Raw genomic sequence first — 20,078 nt, forward strand, 5'->3', positions numbered from 1 at the left:
TCTTTTGTCGCACTTCGGGGCCCATCAACCAAGCTCGCTCAGTTTGTTCGTTTCAATACATCTTCGACGATGGCACCGCCTGGTTCCGTATGTATTATTTGACCTGGGGGCCTTGTAAAAGCAGAAAATCCAATAAAAGAAAATTGCCATGATCTAATTCTTATGGATAACAGGGATACCTGTCGAAACCCGAGATTTTATTACAGTAGCTCTACACACCAGAACGCCAGAGACTCTAAAATCATCAAACTTGAAGATGGCCTCAAAAACAACACGCACAGAGCAGACAAACATATTAACAGGTGGCGTAAAAAAAAAAAAATTCACAACCCGGTGTAGTTCGCAGATTAAATAAGGAGAAATCAAACAAGCGCATTCAGTAAACGGAATGCCTCAGAGCGCTTCAATGGCTCTCCGAAGAACCTCTAAGCTCCTGTCGGTGATAGCTGCAGAGCTATCATCCTCGCCCTCCTTGGTCTCACGAAGAGCCCATGCAACGTCACTCCACCAGCCGAGACCGACAAGTCCGCCGCCCTTCCGCCGCTCAAGGCTTTCCGTTAGCCGGCTGGTGTGTTCCCATTGCTTAGCTGCAACCTCAGCGCGCTCAATCACCTTATTTGAAATTCCGCACATTGCCGCACAGTGCATGCCGAAACTCCCCTCAGCAACGCCATCTTCAAGCTTGTACAAGAACGTGACTTGACGCTCGTTCTCGTCAACGTGAATTTTCATTCGCTTCGGCTTTATTTCAGGATGGTTCTCAAATTCGGCGGCCAGGGAATGATAGTGGGTTGCGAAGAACCCTAATGCGCCGATGTGCGTAGCGACGTGGTGAAGGACGGCTTGGGCGACAGCTACTCCATCATAGGAGCTAGTTCCACGGCCCAATTCGTCGAGAATAACGAGAGAGCGGGGGGTCGCTTCTGATAGAATCTTCTTGGTCTCCGATAGTTCAACAAAGAATGTGGACTGGGCTGCGAAAATGTTGTCGTTCGCGCCGAGGCGGGACATGATGCGGTCCACTGGGGTTAGGCGGGCGGACCTGCAGGGGAGATAACAACCGACTTGCGCCATGATTACTGCAACACAAGTCTGGATCGGTTAGTAGGATACGCATGGAGAGATAACAGGTGCTTACCATGCGAAGCAGAGTTGACTTTCCGGCGGCGTTGGCTCCGGTGAGTAGGTCAATATTGGGGCCACTGCCACCCAGTTGTATATCGTTGGGAATAAAGTCATCAACAGAGGAGATAAGGCAAGGATGTCGAAGCTCCTCAAACTCTAAAACACTGCGTTCATCCTCAACGAATGTAGGACGACAGCTTGGTTCGCCTAGACTGGACGATGCCTTGGCTAGACTAATAAGGCAGTCTAGCTGTGAGACAACCCGAACAGCAGAGAGCCAGGTGGAATAATGCTGGTCAAATCGTGCATAGAATCGTTTAGAGACCTCTTTCACAATTTGACTATGCGTTTCCTGAGCTTCTAGCAGCTTGCGAATGGTTGTTCGGAGCTCAGGGAAATAATAGCGTTTGACTTGCTTGGTAGCAGACATCTGATCCCAGTTCCTTGGGACGTTCTTCACTTTGATTGGCACCTCCATCTGGTAAATCTCTTTCCCGTTGTCCCTGTAGCAGATAGCTGTAGAGCCTAATTCCCGCCGGGTCCGCTTTAGAAGATCATCAAGGTCTTGGTGCAGCTGTCTGATGGTCTCTTGGGAGCTATCAAAGTCTTCCTCAACCCCTGGCTTGGGAACCAAGATCCCGGACTCCTTCGCTTGATTGTGGTCGAATGCAGTTTTCCAATACTCCAATAATTCTGTCAGGTCAGGCATGGACTTGATTAGCTGCCCAATAACACCTTCTCCAGAGCCACTATCTTTGAGCAAGCTCATGGTGTACTCAATCTGTTCAAAGCCTTCAAGAACTCTTACAAAATCTTGCGCCCTGCAATTCGCGGCGTGAATACGGGATATGAGGCGTTCCAGATCAGGCATCTTAGTGAGTTGTGAAGCAAATTGGTCCCGTACACTGGAATCAGCGTTTAGGGCATCCACAGCATCTAACCGGGCGTTGATGCGTTTTGGATCTATTAATGGGTGGCATACCCATTGCTTAAACATTCTTTTTCCAAAGGGCGTCATGCAGCGATTGAGGAGCTGGAAAAGCGTTCCATCAACACCCCCATCAAAGGAATTCGCAAAGATTTCCATATTGATAAGAGTCTGGCCATCTAGGACAAGGCTAGACGCCTTCTTTATTGGATCGTACCAGGAGAAGTTGCCGATTGTTATCAGATCCCGCTCGAGTTTTAGGAGCCTGAGATATTGTACCAGCGCTCCAAAAGCCGACATGACAAGCTCCTTGTCGCGGGCTTGACGAAGAGCCTCTGGCCACGCGTGGATATTATCGTTATCTTGAGAGACAAAATATTCACTCGCATCGAGTTCCTTGACGGTAATATCGGCCTCCCAAAATTCCTTGCCTGGTTTGAGGTAGTTCCAGATTGTTGTCGGTCCAGTATTGTTCTTTAAAATGCGCAGAGCTTTCTGAGAGACAGTTGACTTCTCGAGAAGAAGCTCTTGCGGGCGCGTTTGCGCCACGAATGTTTCAAACTTGGTCATATCCACGTCGTCGACAAACTCCGTGAAGAAAAATTGACCCGTTGCGGTATCCACAAAAGCGATTCCAAAGGCCGGAAGATTCTCAATAATAGCTTCTTTAATTGCCACGCAGAACGTTGACATGTCGTCTTGGAGCATGGCACCTTCAACGAGCGTGCCCGCCGTGAGAACACAGGCCAGCTCTCGTCTAATGATCTTCTCTTCCTTACCACCGCCCTTCTTGCCATCTCGTTCACGCATTTCCTTTCCGAGAGCTGATTCGGACTGGTCTACTCTTGCAATCTTAAATCCTTTGGCCACAAATTGGTTTGCCCAGTGGTCCAAGCTCGATTCCGGAACTCCAACCATGCGCATATTAACCCGGTCAGTGAGTTTTAGATCAAACAATTGATGTCCGATTGTGGCGTCATTCTCATACAGTTCATAGAACTTGCCCTTTTTGAAAAAGACCACAGTGTCCCAAAACTTTTGCTTGATCTCCCAGTACTGCTTCTCAAAAGGAGAGAATTTTGACCAAGCGAGAGGAGGGATATATAGTGTCCTGGGGTCGTATTCAGGGTCTCCAATCGGATGGCCATCGATATCCCGGATATTAGCAAGCCAAGGATAACGTTGCTCAGGTTCGGTGGTATGAGCCTTTGGCTTGGCAGAACTTGATGAGGTCTTGCTAGTAGTCCTCGTTATGACTCGAGCCTCGCGGGGCTCCAGATTATTGGGATCATATGTCCACTTCAAAGCGGAGCCCGATGAAGCCTCAGGGAGGATAAGATCGGAGTCTTCGTCAACCGCATGTGGGGGAGGCATAGAAGAGGACTTGCTCTTCGGCTGGGCGGCAGGCTTCTTTCGCTTTTTGGACGGTCTTGACTCGCCGTCTGAATCGTCTGGCACGATAAAGTCATCCATTTCTGAAAAAGAAAAATCAGTGACCATAAGCTGGGATGAAACGCTCATACAACTGACCATCCTCGGAGTATCCTGCATTGTTTTCATCCTCTTCGAACTCATCGTCACTTTCAGGCGATAACTTTCTCCTCTTCGAGGCGCGGCTGTTCTTTCGAGTAGGTCGGAATATCTCATCGTCATCGTCTTCACCTTCGGAGTCAGATTCAACATAGTTGACTTTCTTGGTAGACTAAGCAGTAAGAGAGTTATCAGCATGGCTTGCAAAAGAGCAATAATTTTTAGATAGAGGGATTTTACCCGGCGTGACGGGGAACTTGATGTTTTCTTCAAGTCTTCAAGGTTCATCTGCAATCAACCAAACACTGATTAGAAGGATTCAAACTCGAAGCACGCTACGATCATACCTGCGTCTTATCCTCCGCATCGTCATCTGGTATTCCCAATTCAGAACTCAGCACTGGCGGCAAGTCTTGCGTGAATTTGGAGGCGATCTTCGCGGATTTCTCGTCGCGCTTGACGGATTCAGCGGCTCTCTGGGCCGGCGACGAAGCGTGTTCCCCATTGCGCGTGGAGGGAGTAGATGGAGAAGATTTCTGGAAAAACCCCAGGATTGACTTTTGGTTTTTCATGTTCTGTGTGCTTGAATTCGACCGTTTCAGCGGAGTCGCCGCGGGAGGGGATGAAGCGAGTGGTCCTTTGGCCATTCTGCGTCAACGATGCACAATATCAACTGTTGAGTCTATTATCAAATCATGTCAAGAACTGAGTAGCAATAGTTGGGCGAGCAAAAAACTGCAGGGGGAAGATGAGTATAGAGGTGGTAAGGGGCATGGGAATGAGTTGATTGATCAACTCCGCAGGACCGCACGCGTCGACGCGTTTAGTGGCTTCTTGATACCTTGTTACTCAGGCATCAAGCAGACCTCAAGCTCTAGTTATTATTGTCTTCTTTGACAACTGATATACGATAGCACAATCATACATCCGCCAAGGCACTTCCTATAGGTTTCCGTCAGTACAAGAGTAGAATTGATGAAAACATATCTGGTATATAGTTACAAGTCTATCCTAAAAGTACAAGCTCGAAGAGTTAAAGAACTAATTTATAATGAGCGGACCATCTCAAAGAGATGGCTCTTCCTTGCCCTTGCCGACGACTTCATCCCAGCCAGGAGCCGTGAGACCCAGCTCTTTGAACTTCTCATCGCTGACGATATTCACCAGCTTCATCTTCCATTTTCCTAACTTTAAGATGAGGAGGTCGCCATCGATGATAAATTCCTCTGTTTTCGAGGCATTCCAAGTCTTAATTGGCGTGAAGGTTAAGTCATCTGGCATTCCTCCACCGGGCTCGTTCTTCCTGACCCCGGGACGACTTCCCACATAGGCACCGTTATTATTGATAATTCGTTGACCCTCACTCTTGGACGCCACAAGACCGGCGGACCAAAGAACCTTGCTGAACGTCTTGTCGTAGACAAGGGATTTAGGGAGAGTTACCCGCGCAGACGGCATATTGGCAAAGTTTGTTTGAGGCGCGTGTGGATTCCCAGACTGTGGATTGACAAAACCAGACAATGAAGATTTGGGATTGCCGGGTGATGCAGTACGAGGCGGGGGCGTTGGTTCTGCAGTTGAACTTCGCGGTCTAAACAATTGGCGGTGTTGCATCGACACTGCATCCGCCTCATCTTTGCCATGAACGAGTTCGACAAATTCATAGGCAAGAGCATGTTGGGCTACCCGTCTTGACGGATCTTGGTTTTGCTCTTCCATAATCCTTGAGATTTCAGGTATAGGCAAAAAGGTGAACATCTTGAGATAACGCTCAACAGCATCATCAGGAGTGCGAACGAAAAACTATTTATGTTAATAAGATACTAATTTTTGCAAGACGTGCTAAACATACCTGGTATAATTCAAAGGTAGAAGTCATATCCTTGTCCAGCCAGATTGCGTTACCAGCGGACTTTCCGAACTTCTCACCGGATGAGGTTGTGAGCAAGGGAGTCGTGAAACCAATAGGCTTGTCTAGATCATCTGACAAGGGATTGTTATCCTCCTGTAGGACAGTATTCTTGCTGATTGTTTTCACGGCACCAACTCCAAATAGAATATTCCCATACTGGTCACTTCCTCCTACTTGGACTTGACATCCATTCTTAAAAAGCATCCACCAATCCCATGCTTGCATGAGAGGGTAAGTGAACTCCGCAAACGACATGCCATCTCCCCGCTCCATTCTGTTCTTGACCCTGATATTCAGTCAGCAGCTCAATTCTATTGCGCGGCAAAAAAGAAAAACCCACGTATCTCTTCCTAGCATTGGACCAATGCGGATATAAGCCCCCAGATCACGGAGGACTTCCAGAAGGGGTGTTTTATTCCACCAGACATTGTTGTTTGTTAAAGTCCGTCGCCAGATCATCTGTCTCTTATAACCATGCTTTTCACCATATCTTTCGATGCTCGCGCCCAATTTCTTAAGTTGCATGTGCATGCTGGCCATATTCGCTTTGCGGACGGAAGAATGAACCTGTTCTCTTCCCTTTAATCGCCCTGTAGGGTCACCGACACGCGATGTAGCACCACCAAGCTTTATCACGTCAGCAAATGGAAGTAATCCTCTCCGCCTTAAGAGAATCACTAACCAGAAACGTAACCGGCAATCCCCAGACATAGCCCCAAGCGAGAACCATGAACGGCAACATATGTCCAACATGCATAGATGGCGCTGTCGGATCTACGCCTGCATAGATCCCCACCCGCTTCTCGGTAAAAACACGGTGCAACAAGTCTCGATCCCTGCAGATGTCCATATCAACGCTTAGCGAAGGGTATTCAATTTGATGCTGGTCTTATTGACGAGTCGCGACGCACCCGACAACATCGTGTATGAGCCCTCTCTCCTCCAAGTGCTCCACGAAGCTCTTTCTCTTTCCCTCCTTGATTTCTTGTGCGAATTGTGCCCATTCCTTTTTTCCCTCCTCAATCCGCTGTATGTACGCTTGCGTAATCCATCTTTGCTGCCCTGATCGATTTACGGATGAATATACGGCTGAAGAAGGCCGGCGGAATGTGTTCGTGTTCAAAATCTCCGCGGTCCGCGTGTACTGACGAGCGCCGCATACTGGGGGTGGAAATCGGCGACTGACTGCCGGCGAGCGAAGGTGTGCCGTACAAGGCAGTGAGAACGGGCGTGGCCGCATCGGACCGGGCCTAGCAGAGGTAAGTGAAGAGCAAGCTGGGGTATAACACCTTTTAACAGGTTCAAACCCGGAGGGAACTTTTTGTCCCCGGAATATCTACGATAAGCCGCCAGTCGCCGCTATCCGGCGGAAAATCATTGATGCGGAACTGGTTCAGTTGCTGGACAAGTTACTCACGAAGGCAAGCCCAGAACCGCTATAATAGAAGAGTGACCGAACGATAGTTCAAGGATGAATTTGCAGATATCAGCTTGTGCTGCCCCGACCTGGGTCAACTCTTGATACTCGCGTATGTAGCTTTTACAGCGTATAAGGCTCTACAGGGGGCGAGGCGCAGGGCGAATAAGAACAATTGAATTGAATATATTTTATGTATCCATTTATGTATTAGTTGTCAGTAAAACCAGGATAACCGACCGGAGGAACCCTATCATGCAAATGACGCCTACCACGCTAGCGGTAGCAGAACATCTCAAGGGCCACGGTGCGCCAGTAACCAGTGTACACCACCAAGTATTATAGAATCAGAGATGCCTTCATCGCGTCCGTCGAAGTAACAAGGTTATGTGCCGAACGCATTTATCACTCTCCCTCAATCCGGTACCGAGCAGCCCTTAAGCCCCGAAGGGAGAGCTGCTAGGCTCCAAGACGAGAGATTGGATCAAATATAACACACTAGGCTTTCATCATCTGCGGGTATGTTAGAATACGAGCGTTGGGAAAAAGACCAAAGGTTGCACTCACTTGTATAAAACTTGGAAGGATGAAGAAAAACAAAGCTTGACAGATTTTCGTCGATTTATATTGTGGAGGAGAGAAGGACTAGTCCTTTTTTGGGGGGCGGAACTTTTCTGCCGCTTGTTTCTCTATCTCGCCCTGTGAGTACGGGAGTACATCTGCAGAAGCCCTAGGATATCCTTCAATTCCTTCGAGAGCTGCTGGAACGATGCTGGCGCGTATGGCGCAGACTAGCGCTCGCCTCCGCACGAGTTATCTCTGCATAGACAAGTATATACGCAGCACAAGAGCGCCGGTTGCGCGATCGTATGTTCGCATTAACTCTTCCCAAAGAGCTTTCCAAGGTGCTTCCTACCTGCACGAGCAGGCTGGGAGCTCTCCGGCGCCGCCTGATTTCCTCGAAACTTATAAGAAGGCAGGTGCGTCTTATGTTCAGTAGCTGCTCCATCGTGTATTAGGCTCAGCAATGTTAGGAATCAGGACAGCTAATCGATGAGCTACATAGTCGAATTTCCTCCTGCTACATACGACTTTCAGACTTTTCTTACCCAAGCTTCGCCGGGTCAGGATGTCACTCTACACGGCTATCTCGGAGTTCGAAGTGATATATCCAAAAAGCTCTCCTTCGTCCGGCTACAAGACCCAACCATGAAATATAACATACAACTTGTTTCGACCGCCCAGAATGCGTCCTTTGAGCAACTCAAGTCACTCAGGCCGAACAGTCCTGTGACGGTGAAGGGCAAAGTTCAGGCTAAAAAAGCAAAAAATGCCGAGATGGAGAAGCGGGACCCATGGGAGATTGTCCTCGAGGAGATCCAGCTTCTGAACGACTTTCCAAGTGATATCTGGATGGCGCCGGATATGGTCCATCCTCCTAAGCACAGGCATCTGCAGCTCCGGACAAGCAGCGAGCTACGCGAAGCGCTAGAGTTCCGGGCACAAGTACGCAATGTCTGTCGAGAAGAATTGGAGCAAGGCCGACCACCTTTTGTTGAGATTGAGACCCCTCTGTTATTTAAGTCCACGCCTGAAGGAGCTCGAGAATTCCTTGTTCCGACTCGAAAGCACGGCCTGGCATATGCGCTCCCGCAGAGCCCACAGCAATATAAGCAGATTCTTATGGCAAGCGGGATCCCAAGATATTATCAGTTTGCTCGCTGCTTCCGGGACGAGGATCTTAGGGCAGACCGGCAACCAGAGTTCACCCAGGTAAATAGGGATCATTTCATCAATTGTGGTCTTGTGACTGATGCCGTCGGTTTTAGCTTGATCTGGAGATGTCTTTCGCAACTGGTGACGACGTCATGCGGGTTGTTGAAGGTATCATTCGCCGACTTTGGTCAACCCTGATGGATACCGAGGCTCCCTCGGGTCCGTTCCGAAGGCTATCGTACCAGGATGCGATGAGTCGTTATGGTTCAGACAAACCCGATACCCGGTACGGAATGGAGATTTACAGAGTTGAACATCTACTCCCAGTGGACCTGATCAATAAGATCACGCCCTTGACAAACCCAATAGTGGAGATTTTCAAAATCAATGGTAACGACAACGATCCCGCAGCCACGTCGGAATTTATCACCAAATTCCTTGACTCACCGGCCGGTGCACCATTCAATGAGAACCCAGAAGGCGGGCCAGGTATATTCGTTTATGACGCAAGAAAGCCGTTGTGCGGACTGCAACCATTCGGTTTCCAAGCTGCTGAATATGTGGAGGACATTATTGAGCCTGACCACGGCGATTTACTCGTAATGCAAGCCCGCGAAGCCGCTCCCTTCACAGGCGGTTCGACTCCGATAGGTGACCTTCGTCGTGCCCTTTATTCTGCTGCTGTTGAAACCGGGTTTAAGCCCGCTGCAGTAGGATTTGACTTCCTTTGGATTGTCGACTTTCCTCTTTTCTCCCCCAGCAGCGACTCGGAACCTGGTCAAGGCGGTGCTGCCGGGATATCTTCTACACATCACCCTTTTACTGCGCCAAAAAGTGCTGCCGATGTAGATTTGCTTCTTACGGACCCTACGAAAGTCGTTGCAGACCACTACGACCTGGTAGTGAATGGGGTGGAACTTGGTGGAGGTAGTCGTCGTATCCATGATGCTGCTGTGCAGGAATTCGTCCTCCGAAACGTCCTTCAGATGCCACCTGAGCGACTAACAGAGTTTTCCCACCTACTAGAAGCACTTCGCGCCGGATGTCCACCACATGCTGGACTGGCTTTGGGTTTTGATCGCCTGGTAGCCGTCATGCTGGGCAAGGACTCTGTGCGGGATGTCATCGCTTTTCCCAAGACTGGAAAGCTTGGAGAGGACCCGATGGTTAAGGCTCCCAGCCCGGTTTCTCCGGGGGCTCTGAAGACGTATCATCTCCGCTTAACTGACGAGTAAAAAAGGTCTCTTTCCCAAGAGCCGTCGTATCCCTTACCACGGCCGAATGTACATGTAATATATTGGGCGCTGCCGCGTACCTAGATACCCTCTGCCGAAATATATCGACACTATTCCACTCAACACGCTCCTAGCTCATTGTGATTCTTAGTTATTCATCTTCGAATATCTCTCTTTTAATAATCTATTAGGTCTTCGCAGAGATAAGATAGGATATCACAATCAGCCGGGAAAAACATTACTCACGTGATCTTATCGATCTCAAACGACTGACTAATCGGATGAGGGGCGAACTTTTTTTTCGATCTCTAATCACGGAATTTGTCCAGACTCAACTCAGACCATCATCATATTCTGACGAAGGGAAAATCAAGATGGATATCGATGTTCCCGTGCCTATGGCACCGCAGGCTGATGGTGCCAGCGAGATCCCGACGTAAGCATATCTCCCTTCCATTCGCAAAGGTCTAATCAACTAACAAGGTCCAAGAACGCTCTGCTACAATTGCGGGGCTCCATTAGTAGGAACGACGATATGTCCTGATTGCATGAAACTTCAGGTCGATATCTCACAAGGCATCCAACGAGAGGCGGTTCTTAACTTTTGTCGCGATTGTGAGCGCTGGCTCTTACCTCCGAACTCATGGCAAGTGGCGGCCCTCGAGTCGCGAGAGTTGTTGGCGCTTTGCTTGAAAAAATTAAAGGGACTGAACAAAATTCGAGTGATCGATGCGGGATTCATCTGGACTGAACCACACTCGCGGAGAATCAAGGTCAAGCTCACAATTCAAGACTCTGTGTCCGACGGCGTTATCCTCCAACAGACTTTTGAGGTCATATATATTGTCATGTACCAGCAATGTCCCGAGTGCGCAAAGTCATATACCCCCAACACGTGGCGGGCTTCCGTCCAGGTTCGACAACAGGTTCTTCACAAGCGGACCTTCCTTTACCTCGAACAGCTCATCCTCAAGCACAAAGCACATCAAAATACCATCAACATCAAGGAGGCCAAGAACGGAATTGATTTTTTCTTCGCCCAGCGAAATCACGCCGAAGCGTTTATCGATTTCCTTCATTCTGCGGTGCCGGTGGAGGTCACAAAGTCACAGCAGATCATTTCCGAAGATATTCACACCTCGACCAAATCATACAAATTCACCTACTCTGCCAAAATTGTGCCTATCTGCAAGGACGATCTAGTTGCCCTACCGATTAAGCTCGCAAAGCAGCTCGGCAACATATCACCGCTGCTTCTCTGCAACCGAATTGGTACCTCAATCAGTTTCCTGGATCCTAACACCCTTCAGAGCGCCGACCTCAATTCCCGGATATACTGGCGATCACCGTTCACATCTCTAGCAGAAGCGAAAGATCTTGTTGAATTTATCGTCTTGGATGTAGAGCCAACAGGGCATTCCAGGGGGAAATGGTTCCAATCTGAGGTAACGGTTGCCCGAGCGTCCGACTTCAGTGGCGACAAACAATACTTTACGAGGACGCATCTCGGCAGCATCATTCACCCGGGCGATTCCGTGCTAGGCTACATGTTGACGGGAACGAATTTCAACAACGCCCAGTTTGATGAAATTGAGTCGTCCAATACGTACAGTTCGACCATTCCGGACGTCATTCTCGTCAAGAAATTCTACCCTAGACGCTCGAAGCACGCCAAGCGCAACTGGAAGCTCAAGCGCATGGCCACAGAACACGATCCCTACCTTCTACCCAACAATAAAGAATCAGTGGAGAATGACTTTGAGATGTTCTTGCGTGATGTTGAAGAGGACCAGGAGCTACGGGCGACGTTGGCGTTATATAAGAACAAGAAGAAGGACGACACGATGAGTGTGGCGGAAACCGACATGATGAACGACGACGACGATGAAGTTCCCAAGATCAGTATGGACGAGTTACTGGACGACTTTGATGACCTCGAAATTGACGACAACATGCAAGATTGAACGTACATAGTATGAATCAAAGGCGGCATTCCAGCCCCACACATATTCCCATGAGAGGTTGGTCAAATTTGAGTTGAGCCCTTTGTAGATTGGCGTAGCATAATCTCCGTCATATCTATGCGTTTCTAGAGTAGACAGGTTGGGTTTCAGCGGACGAGGTACTTAAGTGTCTGAAATATTCATTCTACCCGCTTGCTGAACGAAAGCTTTAGTGGCTAACCACCCCGCCATCATTAACTATACCTTCGTCGTTTGAAAACGCCTTGCGGATTACAGCCCACGGCACCAATAAGTAAAACGCGTATTGCCGCCTTTTTAGAATAGCCCTGTGCTTTTTTTTCTCCTCCCACTTTTCCAAAATTGTCTAAAGTCGGGGAAGAATGCCAAAATATCTCTCTTCTCCCACCCACTCCTTCAGCGTCCCATCCATCTACGACAGCATCCAGCTTGCATGTCGGATCTATCTCCCACAGCACGTATTAACTCGGAATGATACGTCTCAATGGCGCGTACGGGGAGCCATCGTCGCGCACCCATATGCTTCGCTCGGCGGTTGCTATGACGATCCGGTTGTGAGCTCAATCGGAGGAGAGCTTCTTGAAGCGGGCTATGTGGTTGGCACCTTCAATTTCCGGTATTATCCCCTCGATGAACCGACCCTGCATTTACTGACGCTGCTTTAGCGGTGCTGGTGGCTCCCATGGCCGAACGAGCTGGACGGCAAAACCCGAACTAGCGGATTACGTCTCTTTCTATGGATTCATGATGCTTTATTTGAGCTGCCTGACGCGACAACTCGGAAAGAATTCAGAAGAGATCCACCTCATACTCGGTGGTTACTCGTACGGGTCCTTGATCGCTTCTCATCTCCCAGCAAGCCAGCTGATTGCCGACCTCTTCATAAATGCACTCCAAAGCACCCCTGCTCATGAAATACTTCTCATGGTAAAGACAGTCTGCGCGCTGTCGAGAGATGAGATACCGCAGTTAACACAGTCTCCTATCTCAGATGCGAATGATCCCAGCCAAAAAGCCAGAGAGCTGCTACGGTCAAGTGGCACCACGATTTCATATCTTCTAGTGTCGCCGCTCCTCCCTCCCGTCAACCTATTTTTGACACTATTCACAGATCTTTCACTTGAGGTAGCCACTCAAGCATCGGGGAAACGGAGACAGATTCCTTGCCCTAAGCCAAAGGGCCAGCTATGTGCGCATAGAACTCTGGTGATTTACGGTGACGAAGACACCTTTACATCAATAAGCAAGTTACGCAAGTGGTCAGACGAACTTAGTAGTGCGCCTCGAAGCCAATTTCAATCAGCAGAAGTTAATGGGGCTGGCCATTTTTGGCGCGAAGATGGTGTAGAGGAGCAGGCAAGACAGGCTTTGCGGCTGTGGTTGCGCCAACGGCTTTGATCAGGAAGACCTTGCGCTCCGGTGTGGTGTGGACCTGGACGAGCTGAGATGGCTCACATGAGACGCGGAAGATTACCCCACGCATGTGAAAATGCCTCCCCGCATGCCTGATGACTTTTTTTCTCCATCATGTACTTAGTTTTGCTATAGAAGCTCGTGAATTAACGCTCATTTATATCAATAGTTGGCTTTGTGGAGGAACAAAGTCAAGCTGAAGGTGCGACGTTGCTAACTTTGTGAGTGGCGGTAGTTGTATATTCCATAAGACCATTAAGAGTGAATCCCAGGGGATGTTGAAATGATACAAACGTGACATTGGCCTGAGGAAAATGACATATTGGACAAATGTGGGGAACTTCAAGGCGAATTTTCGGGAAATTGCACGACTAGGAACCACTGAGGAGTTGTCTTCCCCAGACGTCACAACCAAGAGAGGCGGTCGTTGGGTTGTGGCACCAGTAACCAGCCTTGGGACCCTTAACGGTGAGCAGCGTAAGCGGTAAGGCTAAGGACTGAAGGCTGCGCCCGCTCCCTGCGCGGCGATCGCTCGTGACTCTTTTCCGGTTCGCCTGACCCCAGGTTTTCTCTTCCCCAGCATTCAAAATCTCACTCGTCCCATGCTTGACGGCCATTTTTTATAATTTTAATTACGGCAGCCCCTTCGGCTACAAAGTCGACTCCTTCACTCAGCTACTTCCTCCACCGAATGGATATACGGCTGGCACTATCCCTTTTGAACCTGTCATGTCGCCTATTCCCGACTCCCCACTGATAACCTCGACGTGGCATAGTAAGGGTAAAAACTCGAACAGCCACACCGTTACCAAGGATGCACCTCGAAATGGCCACCGTCCGCGGCTCGCCCTGGATCCCGTGCCTTCGCTGGCTTCTGTTGTGAGAGATTCCCTCTCGTGGGCCGGCAGCATCTGCAGCTCCGAAGATATCGTATCCAGGAAAAAGCGAGGGTTTGAGGAGGAACTCCACTCGGAGACAGAGGACCGCAAGCAAGTGCTGTACTTGCGCATGCGTAATGTGAGTCTGTTTCGTGCCTATTGCGGCGTTACACTACCCCCCGGCGCTAATTCGTCTGCTTTGCTAGGCTGTGTCCGCCGAAGAATGGAAAGAATGTGCCTGTGAACTCGATAAACTTGAGGATAATAACGCCTGGAAGGCGACTTTTGAATGCGACGAATATGACCCCCATCTCGTACAGAGCCGCCTCGAGCAGCTGGAAGCAGCTCGTCTGAGCTGCGATGTCAGTCGCATGCTATACCTGATTCGGACCTCGTTGAGTCGTGATTTGGGAGGCATGAGCAATGCCTCTCTCTACAAACACACCCACTTTGGTACCAAGAATTTAATAGATCAATATATAACGACCGCCGTCCAAACAATATCGTCTCTGGTGGATGTGTCGGGAGACAATCGGTGTGATGTAGCCGAGTCGAGGTATATACTAGACCAGCTTCTAGCTGCGAGACAGGCTTTTGGGCGAAGCGCGCTCCTCTTCTCAGGTGGAGCTACTTTTGGGATGAACCACATTGGGGTTTTGAAGTCGCTTTGGATGGCGAATCTTCTGCCGCGCATCATCTCCGGAGCCTCTGCTGGCAGTATCGTCTGCGCAGTATTTTGCACTCGCACCGAGGATGAACTTCCTGCGTTGCTAGCTTCTTTCCCCTACGGCGACTTTTCTGTGTTTGACGAAAACGATCGCGAGGAAAACATCCTGCAAAAAACCGCGCGGTTCCTCAAACACGGAGCTTTTTTGGATATCACACACCTGGCAAAGGTTATGAGAAACTGGCTAGGCGACATCACCTTTCAAGAGGCGTATAACCGAACTCGGAGGATTCTCAACATTTGCGTTTCCAGCGCTGGGTTGTACGAGCTACCGAAGCTTCTAAATTACATTACAGCCCCGAACGTATTGATTTGGTCTGCTGTGTACGTGAACTGCGGGGTTGTTTGAGAACTATACTAACATACGCCTAGGGCCGTTTCATGTTCGGTGCCCGTAGTATTTTCGCCCTTTACCTTGATGGCCAAAGACCCGCTGACAGGGGAGCCTGTTCCGTGGAATGACCTCCACAAGCAATATATCGACGGCTCCGTCGACGGAGATCTGCCTATGAATCGTTTGTCGGAAATGTTCAACGTCAACCACTTTATTGTGTCACAAGTCAACCCGCACATTGTACCATTTCTTCCCAAAGACGATGAGCCGAAGAGTGTGGCGGTTCCGATGTCAAGATTATCTCAACTTTTCCATACTGTTTCACATCTTGCAAAGGAGGAGATCATGCATCGAATGGCAGTATTGACAGAGCTTGGCGTCTTCCCAAATTCCTTCACTAAGTCAATCTCGATTATGAACCAGAAGTACTCTGGAGACATCAACATCTATCCTGAGATTCTTTATGCGCACTTCCCTCGATTATTGAAGAACCCCACCACTGATTTTATGCTAAAGGCATGCCTCTGTGGAGAGCGAGCGACATGGCCGAAGCTTGCACGCATCCGGAATCACTGCGCAATCGAGTTAGCATTGGACTCTGCTATTCAGAAAATGCGTGCTAGGGTCGCTTTGAGCCATAGCCAGGAACAACTCATGGCGAACGCCGTTTTCCAGCATTCACACGACGGCAGCACAGACCGAGGTCGGAGGAGGAGAGGTTCCTATAATCACGAGATCGAGAGGAGGAAAGGGGCTTCAAGCCGGATGAGCCGACCAAGTCTAGCCAAGGCCGGGAGATCGCTATCTCATAGCTTTGAGTCCACACAATTGAAAGAGGACATGGACTGGGCGTGGGTACACCCCCGTGGGTTTGAACCCAGAGGGTTGGAGCTTGTTTCGAGCAGTGAACGCGGAACCACGCCGTCTTTCGCTTCGTATCGTGAGAGCAACTTCTTCTCACCGGACCCGGAATGCAGCGTTGAATGTTCCAAACTTCCTTCATGCTCGTCATCTTCCCCGTCCTCATCACCACCTCGCTCTGGTCGTCCTGAAGATCCTGCCACCCGCCTGGGCTTGCTTCAAACAGATAGGGGAAACTCGCAACCAGCGCTGTCAAGCTCCCCGGCCCGCGTATGACTCAGGACGACTGATGGGCCAAAGCACTGATTTTGGTGCCAGTTCATTATGTTGCGACATGAAATGTATGATTTTTACTCCGTTGCTGCATGATCAGCGCTTCATCTGGATATATGAGGAAGACTACTGGTGCTTACACATCGCTGATACGACTCATGACGCATGTTTACGTGATTTACGATGGTTGCTTTTGCTTCTGTTGATATCCTTACAGGGGCAGGTGGCGTCTGGGTTGGATTATGGCGGTCGTATTTTTGTTCTGCATCTGATATTGGATCATTCCAACACTCCTTCATGATTGGGAGGATATGCATGACGGCGTTATTGGGCGCAACTTCGACGCATTTTGCGTTGGCTTAAGCGCAAACAGGGTGCTTGGTATTATAGACTATTACTACGCACTAGATATAAAATGGCTAGAGAGGCTTCCGTCGGCCACCTTTGTAGCAGTCGCTGGTATAATTAGGACAAATATGGTAAATGCTATTACTCACTTAACGAGACCAAAAACTCCGCTAATTTGACTAAATATAGCGTTTGCGGTTGGAGACTGATTAAGTCTGCTCGTTACGTAGTTAGCAGGTGTTGGAGGTAGGGCATCAAGGGTAAGCAAACGACTGTTCTAAAATTGACAACCAAATTAGCCAGCATTCCCTATGCACATTAATTAATTGACTTACCCCAAGGGACTTAATATAGATCAATCCAGCTATTAATGGAACTTTACCTAGGATCATCCGCACTAACCGTGCTCTAATGCAGCCCCCCGCTCGCTCAGTCTCAGCACGGCGGCTATTTCTCGTCTCGATGCTGTAACAGCAACAATGGCAAATGCGCCGGCTTGCGTGGTTTTACCAGGGTCTCATGCACCTTGGTGTCCCTGGAGTGATTAACAAACAAGCTGGTGGGAATCAAAATTAGAAACGGGCATGCCTGCGATGGATATATCATGGCCTCTCCACCCGGGCTTGGGTGTCTTGTGGCAGGTCGATCAAACAGCTTGGCTTTATTGTTTGGCTCTAGGCAGAGCACAGCTCAAGCCTCAGCCGTAAAAAGTCTCAGCATTGGCATCCATCACTATATATACTCTGCTTACTCCTTGATTCTATCATAATGTCTCTCCACCGCTTCCGCAACATAGACTCCTCTAGACCCACGTACGACAGAAGGGACGACCGCGCTCTATACAAACCCTCATCATCACGCACACCTACCCTCGAAGAAGACATCATCCCTCTCACAAGCTCGATATCAATATCGCGCAACAACTCCTCCAAAATGAAAGCTCTTGACCCTCGCCGTCTCTCAATGCGCCTGAAACGATCAAGCATTTCGCCCTCGCCCACGCCATCTCCAGCTCCCTACGACCAACACAGCACATCAACATTCCACCAAACACACCCAGACTCTCCACCACCACCTCGCCATACATCACCTTCGCCTGGTACCCGCACCGAATTCATATACAAGCCCATTCACCGAACAGACTACACCGCCGTGGTAGCTGAAACAGCTACCGCGCAGAGTCGATTGGCGTCGAGATATTACTATAACCATCTTCCGGCTGGTCCAGCGAGCGGGAAACATATGGGGCGTGGGAATCGCATGGAGGAGAGAACGATCTCATCGCAGTCGCGATCGCGGTCTCGGTCCAGAGCACGACCTCAGGCTCGAGCACGTTATGCATCGTATGACGAGGATGAAATTAATGCCGGCGACGATTTATATAATGACATGGATGAGGAGTATACCTCCGTTGCCAGGCCAAGGAGAGACTATACAACGGAACTATATACTATGACTGCGGACAAGAGGTGCCATCGGGCGGCGAGACGCTTAACCACCGTGATGGTTCCTGATGCGGAGGATATTTATGGATGAATTATGAATATATCTAATCTTAATCTTGATGTCTTGTTAGCGATGATTAGCAAATGTTGACTGATTTGGTATATCCGCACTTCTACCATATCTCGGCATATATTTTGACGTCAGTCTGACGCGCCCGATTTGAGCCCTTAACCGACCTACCTCCAACCCTGCCCAGGTGAACTGAAGCAAAATCTTGGAGTGGAACGGCGGACGGTCTCGGCTCCTGTTGCTGGATCATGACGAAAGATTTCTCGACTTGAGTGATGGTGCCCTGTCATGTCATGCATGCGGTTACAGGTACATAAAAGGCCTATCCAGGTCCACGTCGCAGTGGCATTAAAACCATCAGTACCTAAATCCTCAACATAAAACAATATCGACGCAAATATGACAGATAGTGTGGTTCAGCTCAAATGTGGTGTCAAGGTATGTTCTCCCCTAACTTGCTTATCGGTTTACTGATCTGTTTCTACAGCACGATCCATGGGGAAAGCAAGGGAAGGAGTCTCTCGCCGGCCAGCTCTGGGCCAAGACAGCCGGGACAACAGGGATATCTGATAACGAGACATACTCTGAGGTGTGCATACCCTTAGAGCAATTTCTGGCCGTGACATGGCTAACCCCTCGCTAGATGTGGATGGGTACATATCCCACCGTCCCTTCGCGGCTCCTTAGGACTGGAGAAACACTGGAAAACTATCTTAAGCGCAAGCCTGAACTCATCGGCCAGTCTGTGAAAGAAAAGTTCGCAGACAATATTCCGTTCTTACCTAAGATCCTTTCCTTTGCGAAAGCCCTCCCGCTCCAAGTCCACCCGGACAAGCGCGTAGCCGAGAGCCTGAACCTCAAAGACCCGGAACAGTTCGGAGACTCAAACCACAAGCCCGAGATCGCCGTCGCCCTGTCTGAATTCGAGCTCTTCGCGGGCTTTAAACCACTAAGCGACATTGGGGCCCTGATGAAGCTCAAGCCGCTCGAACAGTTCGTCCCGGCAAATACTGAACTTGACGACGAACTGCTTCGCCAGATTTGCAAAAAATTCCTGCAGCTGCCGCCAGAGAGCGTCAAGGACATTGTCACCCAGCTGTCGAAATTGCCAAAGAGTGAGTTTGGCGCGAAGCACGAGTATGTGCCGGCTTTGCTGGAGCGCGTGAGCCAGCAGTACTCGGAGTCGGATAACGGTGCGCTCGTTGCTGTACTGCTGATGAACTACATGGTTCTCCAGCCGGGCGAGGCCGTCTGTGTCCCGGCCGACAGTATCCACGCGTACCTGAAGGGTGATATTCTCGAGTGCATGGCGCGGTCGGACAACGTCCTTGCGACGGGTTTCTGCCCGCAAGCTGACAGGAACAACGTCGACCTCTTCGCGAAAATACTCTCGTTCAGACCGCACAGTATGGAGCAGGCGCAGCTAGCTAGGAAGAAGAGTGAACGGGGCGAAAAGCAGAAGACGTATGAATACGCGCCGCCATTCTCAGAGTTCAATGTCCTGGCGACTATTCTGGGCGCTGGTGAGGACGAACGACATAGGGCTATTGGCGGGCCGAGTATAATTATCGTTGCTAAGGGGTCTGGTGAGTTGGTCGTCGAGAAAGAGACGAAGTTGGAGGCCCATGAGGGGTCAGTATGGTTTGTTGGTGCCGGTGTACCGTTGGATATTCTGTCGAAAGAAGGGGCGGAGGTGTATAGGGCCTATGCGGAGTAACAGCCTCCAACACTGCGAGGAACGGTGGTGAGGTGATTCGATGATAATGTGCATGTACAGACTACAGAATACAAGAGTACAAGATTGATTGCAGGATGTCTACGTACATCGACCGAAATACTGTAGCTCGATCCTGTTCCAACAGCGCTAAAACGAAACAAGCTAAT

General features: G+C 49.6%; 8 protein-coding genes across 8 annotated transcripts; 6 read left to right on the forward strand and 2 right to left on the reverse strand.

Moving 5' to 3' along the window:
* Nucleotides 1–393: 393 nt before the first annotated feature.
* Nucleotides 394–4,230, reverse strand: BDW70DRAFT_157732 (mismatch repair ATPase MSH6; the record flags this gene model as incomplete). Its single annotated transcript, XM_073740403.1, has 5 exons — nt 394–1,092; nt 1,139–3,528; nt 3,584–3,755; nt 3,824–3,871; nt 3,931–4,230. The coding sequence occupies 5 exons, from the start codon at nt 4,228–4,230 to the stop codon at nt 394–396; spliced, it is 3,609 nt and encodes a 1,202-aa protein (XP_073598537.1).
* Nucleotides 4,231–4,595: 365 nt separating this feature from the next.
* On the reverse strand, nt 4,596–6,878 carry BDW70DRAFT_9308 (tyrosine--tRNA ligase MSY1). The gene is made up of 5 exons (XM_073745213.1): nt 6,407–6,878; nt 6,178–6,331; nt 5,836–6,122; nt 5,436–5,781; nt 4,596–5,386 (listed from the first exon to the last, which is right to left on the reverse strand). Exons 1-5 carry the CDS (start codon nt 6,733–6,735, stop codon nt 4,649–4,651), a joined length of 1,854 nt encoding a protein of 617 aa, XP_073598538.1. The 5' UTR covers nt 6,736–6,878; the 3' UTR covers nt 4,596–4,648.
* A 768-nt stretch (nt 6,879–7,646) lies between these two features.
* On the forward strand, nt 7,647–9,980 carry BDW70DRAFT_9314 (aspartate--tRNA ligase MSD1). Its single transcript, XM_073745215.1, has 3 exons — nt 7,647–7,892; nt 7,979–8,685; nt 8,742–9,980. Exons 1-3 carry the CDS (start codon nt 7,682–7,684, stop codon nt 9,861–9,863), a joined length of 2,040 nt encoding a protein of 679 aa, XP_073598539.1. The 5' UTR covers nt 7,647–7,681; the 3' UTR covers nt 9,864–9,980.
* Nucleotides 9,981–10,193: 213 nt separating this feature from the next.
* BDW70DRAFT_9321 (ribosome-binding protein NMD3) lies at nt 10,194–11,829 on the forward strand (the record flags this gene model as incomplete). The annotated part of the gene is made up of 2 exons (XM_073745217.1): nt 10,194–10,299; nt 10,354–11,829. The coding sequence occupies exons 1-2, from the start codon at nt 10,238–10,240 to the stop codon at nt 11,825–11,827; spliced, it is 1,536 nt and encodes a 511-aa protein (XP_073598540.1). The 5' UTR covers nt 10,194–10,237.
* Nucleotides 11,830–12,207: 378 nt separating this feature from the next.
* On the forward strand, nt 12,208–13,243 carry BDW70DRAFT_148487 (uncharacterized protein; the record flags this gene model as incomplete). The annotated part of the gene is made up of 2 exons (XM_073738875.1): nt 12,208–12,461; nt 12,511–13,243. 2 exons carry the CDS (start codon nt 12,208–12,210, stop codon nt 13,241–13,243), a joined length of 987 nt encoding a protein of 328 aa, XP_073598541.1.
* Nucleotides 13,244–13,884: 641 nt separating this feature from the next.
* BDW70DRAFT_131459 (putative Patatin family phospholipase) lies at nt 13,885–16,561 on the forward strand. Its single transcript, XM_073735985.1, has 3 exons — nt 13,885–14,275; nt 14,343–15,187; nt 15,236–16,561. The coding sequence occupies exons 1-3, from the start codon at nt 13,988–13,990 to the stop codon at nt 16,332–16,334; spliced, it is 2,232 nt and encodes a 743-aa protein (XP_073598542.1). The 5' UTR covers nt 13,885–13,987; the 3' UTR covers nt 16,335–16,561.
* Nucleotides 16,562–17,171: 610 nt separating this feature from the next.
* BDW70DRAFT_9342 (uncharacterized protein) lies at nt 17,172–18,502 on the forward strand. The gene has a single exon (XM_073745221.1). The coding sequence runs from the start codon at nt 17,448–17,450 to the stop codon at nt 18,213–18,215; it is 768 nt and encodes a 255-aa protein (XP_073598543.1). The 5' UTR covers nt 17,172–17,447; the 3' UTR covers nt 18,216–18,502.
* Nucleotides 18,405–19,942, forward strand: BDW70DRAFT_9335 (class I mannose-6-phosphate isomerase). Its single transcript, XM_073745219.1, has 3 exons — nt 18,405–18,632; nt 18,682–18,783; nt 18,838–19,942. Exons 1-3 carry the CDS (start codon nt 18,594–18,596, stop codon nt 19,909–19,911), a joined length of 1,215 nt encoding a protein of 404 aa, XP_073598544.1. The 5' UTR covers nt 18,405–18,593; the 3' UTR covers nt 19,912–19,942.
* The last annotated feature ends 136 nt before the right edge of the window (nt 19,943–20,078 follow it).

This window comes from Aspergillus foveolatus (genome assembly GCF_047715535.1).
Source record: "Aspergillus foveolatus strain CBS 279.81 unplaced genomic scaffold BDW70scaffold_10, whole genome shotgun sequence".
Taxonomy (NCBI): Eukaryota; Fungi; Ascomycota; class Eurotiomycetes; order Eurotiales; family Aspergillaceae; genus Aspergillus; species Aspergillus foveolatus.

What these genes read in the sequence shown, in the direction of transcription:
- BDW70DRAFT_9308 (XM_073745213.1), bottom strand. Translation starts at nt 6,735, where the DNA reads ATGCGGCCACGCCCGTTCTCACTGCCTTGTACGGCACACCTTCGCTCG. An exon ending in CTCATACACGATGTTGTCGG is followed by an intron (nt 6,332 to 6,406) that starts GTGCGTCGCGAC and finishes GGACATCTGCAG; the next exon opens with GGATCGAGACTTGTTGCACC. An exon ending in CTACCTTTGAATTATACCAG is followed by an intron (nt 5,387 to 5,435) that starts GTATGTTTAGCA and finishes TAACATAAATAG; the next exon opens with TTTTTCGTTCGCACTCCTGA.
- BDW70DRAFT_9314 (XM_073745215.1), top strand. Translation starts at nt 7,682, where the DNA reads ATGCTGGCGCGTATGGCGCAGACTAGCGCTCGCCTCCGCACGAGTTAT. An exon ending in CGAAACTTATAAGAAGGCAG is followed by an intron (nt 7,893 to 7,978) that starts GTGCGTCTTATG and finishes TGAGCTACATAG; the next exon opens with TCGAATTTCCTCCTGCTACA. An exon ending in GGCAACCAGAGTTCACCCAG is followed by an intron (nt 8,686 to 8,741) that starts GTAAATAGGGAT and finishes CGTCGGTTTTAG; the next exon opens with CTTGATCTGGAGATGTCTTT.
- BDW70DRAFT_131459 (XM_073735985.1), top strand. Translation starts at nt 13,988, where the DNA reads ATGTCGCCTATTCCCGACTCCCCACTGATAACCTCGACGTGGCATAGT. An exon ending in TGTACTTGCGCATGCGTAAT is followed by an intron (nt 14,276 to 14,342) that starts GTGAGTCTGTTT and finishes CTGCTTTGCTAG; the next exon opens with GCTGTGTCCGCCGAAGAATG. An exon ending in GTATTGATTTGGTCTGCTGT is followed by an intron (nt 15,188 to 15,235) that starts GTACGTGAACTG and finishes ACATACGCCTAG; the next exon opens with GGCCGTTTCATGTTCGGTGC.
- BDW70DRAFT_9342 (XM_073745221.1), top strand. Translation starts at nt 17,448, where the DNA reads ATGTCTCTCCACCGCTTCCGCAACATAGACTCCTCTAGACCCACGTAC.
- BDW70DRAFT_9335 (XM_073745219.1), top strand. Translation starts at nt 18,594, where the DNA reads ATGACAGATAGTGTGGTTCAGCTCAAATGTGGTGTCAAG. An exon ending in AGCTCAAATGTGGTGTCAAG is followed by an intron (nt 18,633 to 18,681) that starts GTATGTTCTCCC and finishes CTGTTTCTACAG; the next exon opens with CACGATCCATGGGGAAAGCA. An exon ending in ATAACGAGACATACTCTGAG is followed by an intron (nt 18,784 to 18,837) that starts GTGTGCATACCC and finishes ACCCCTCGCTAG; the next exon opens with ATGTGGATGGGTACATATCC.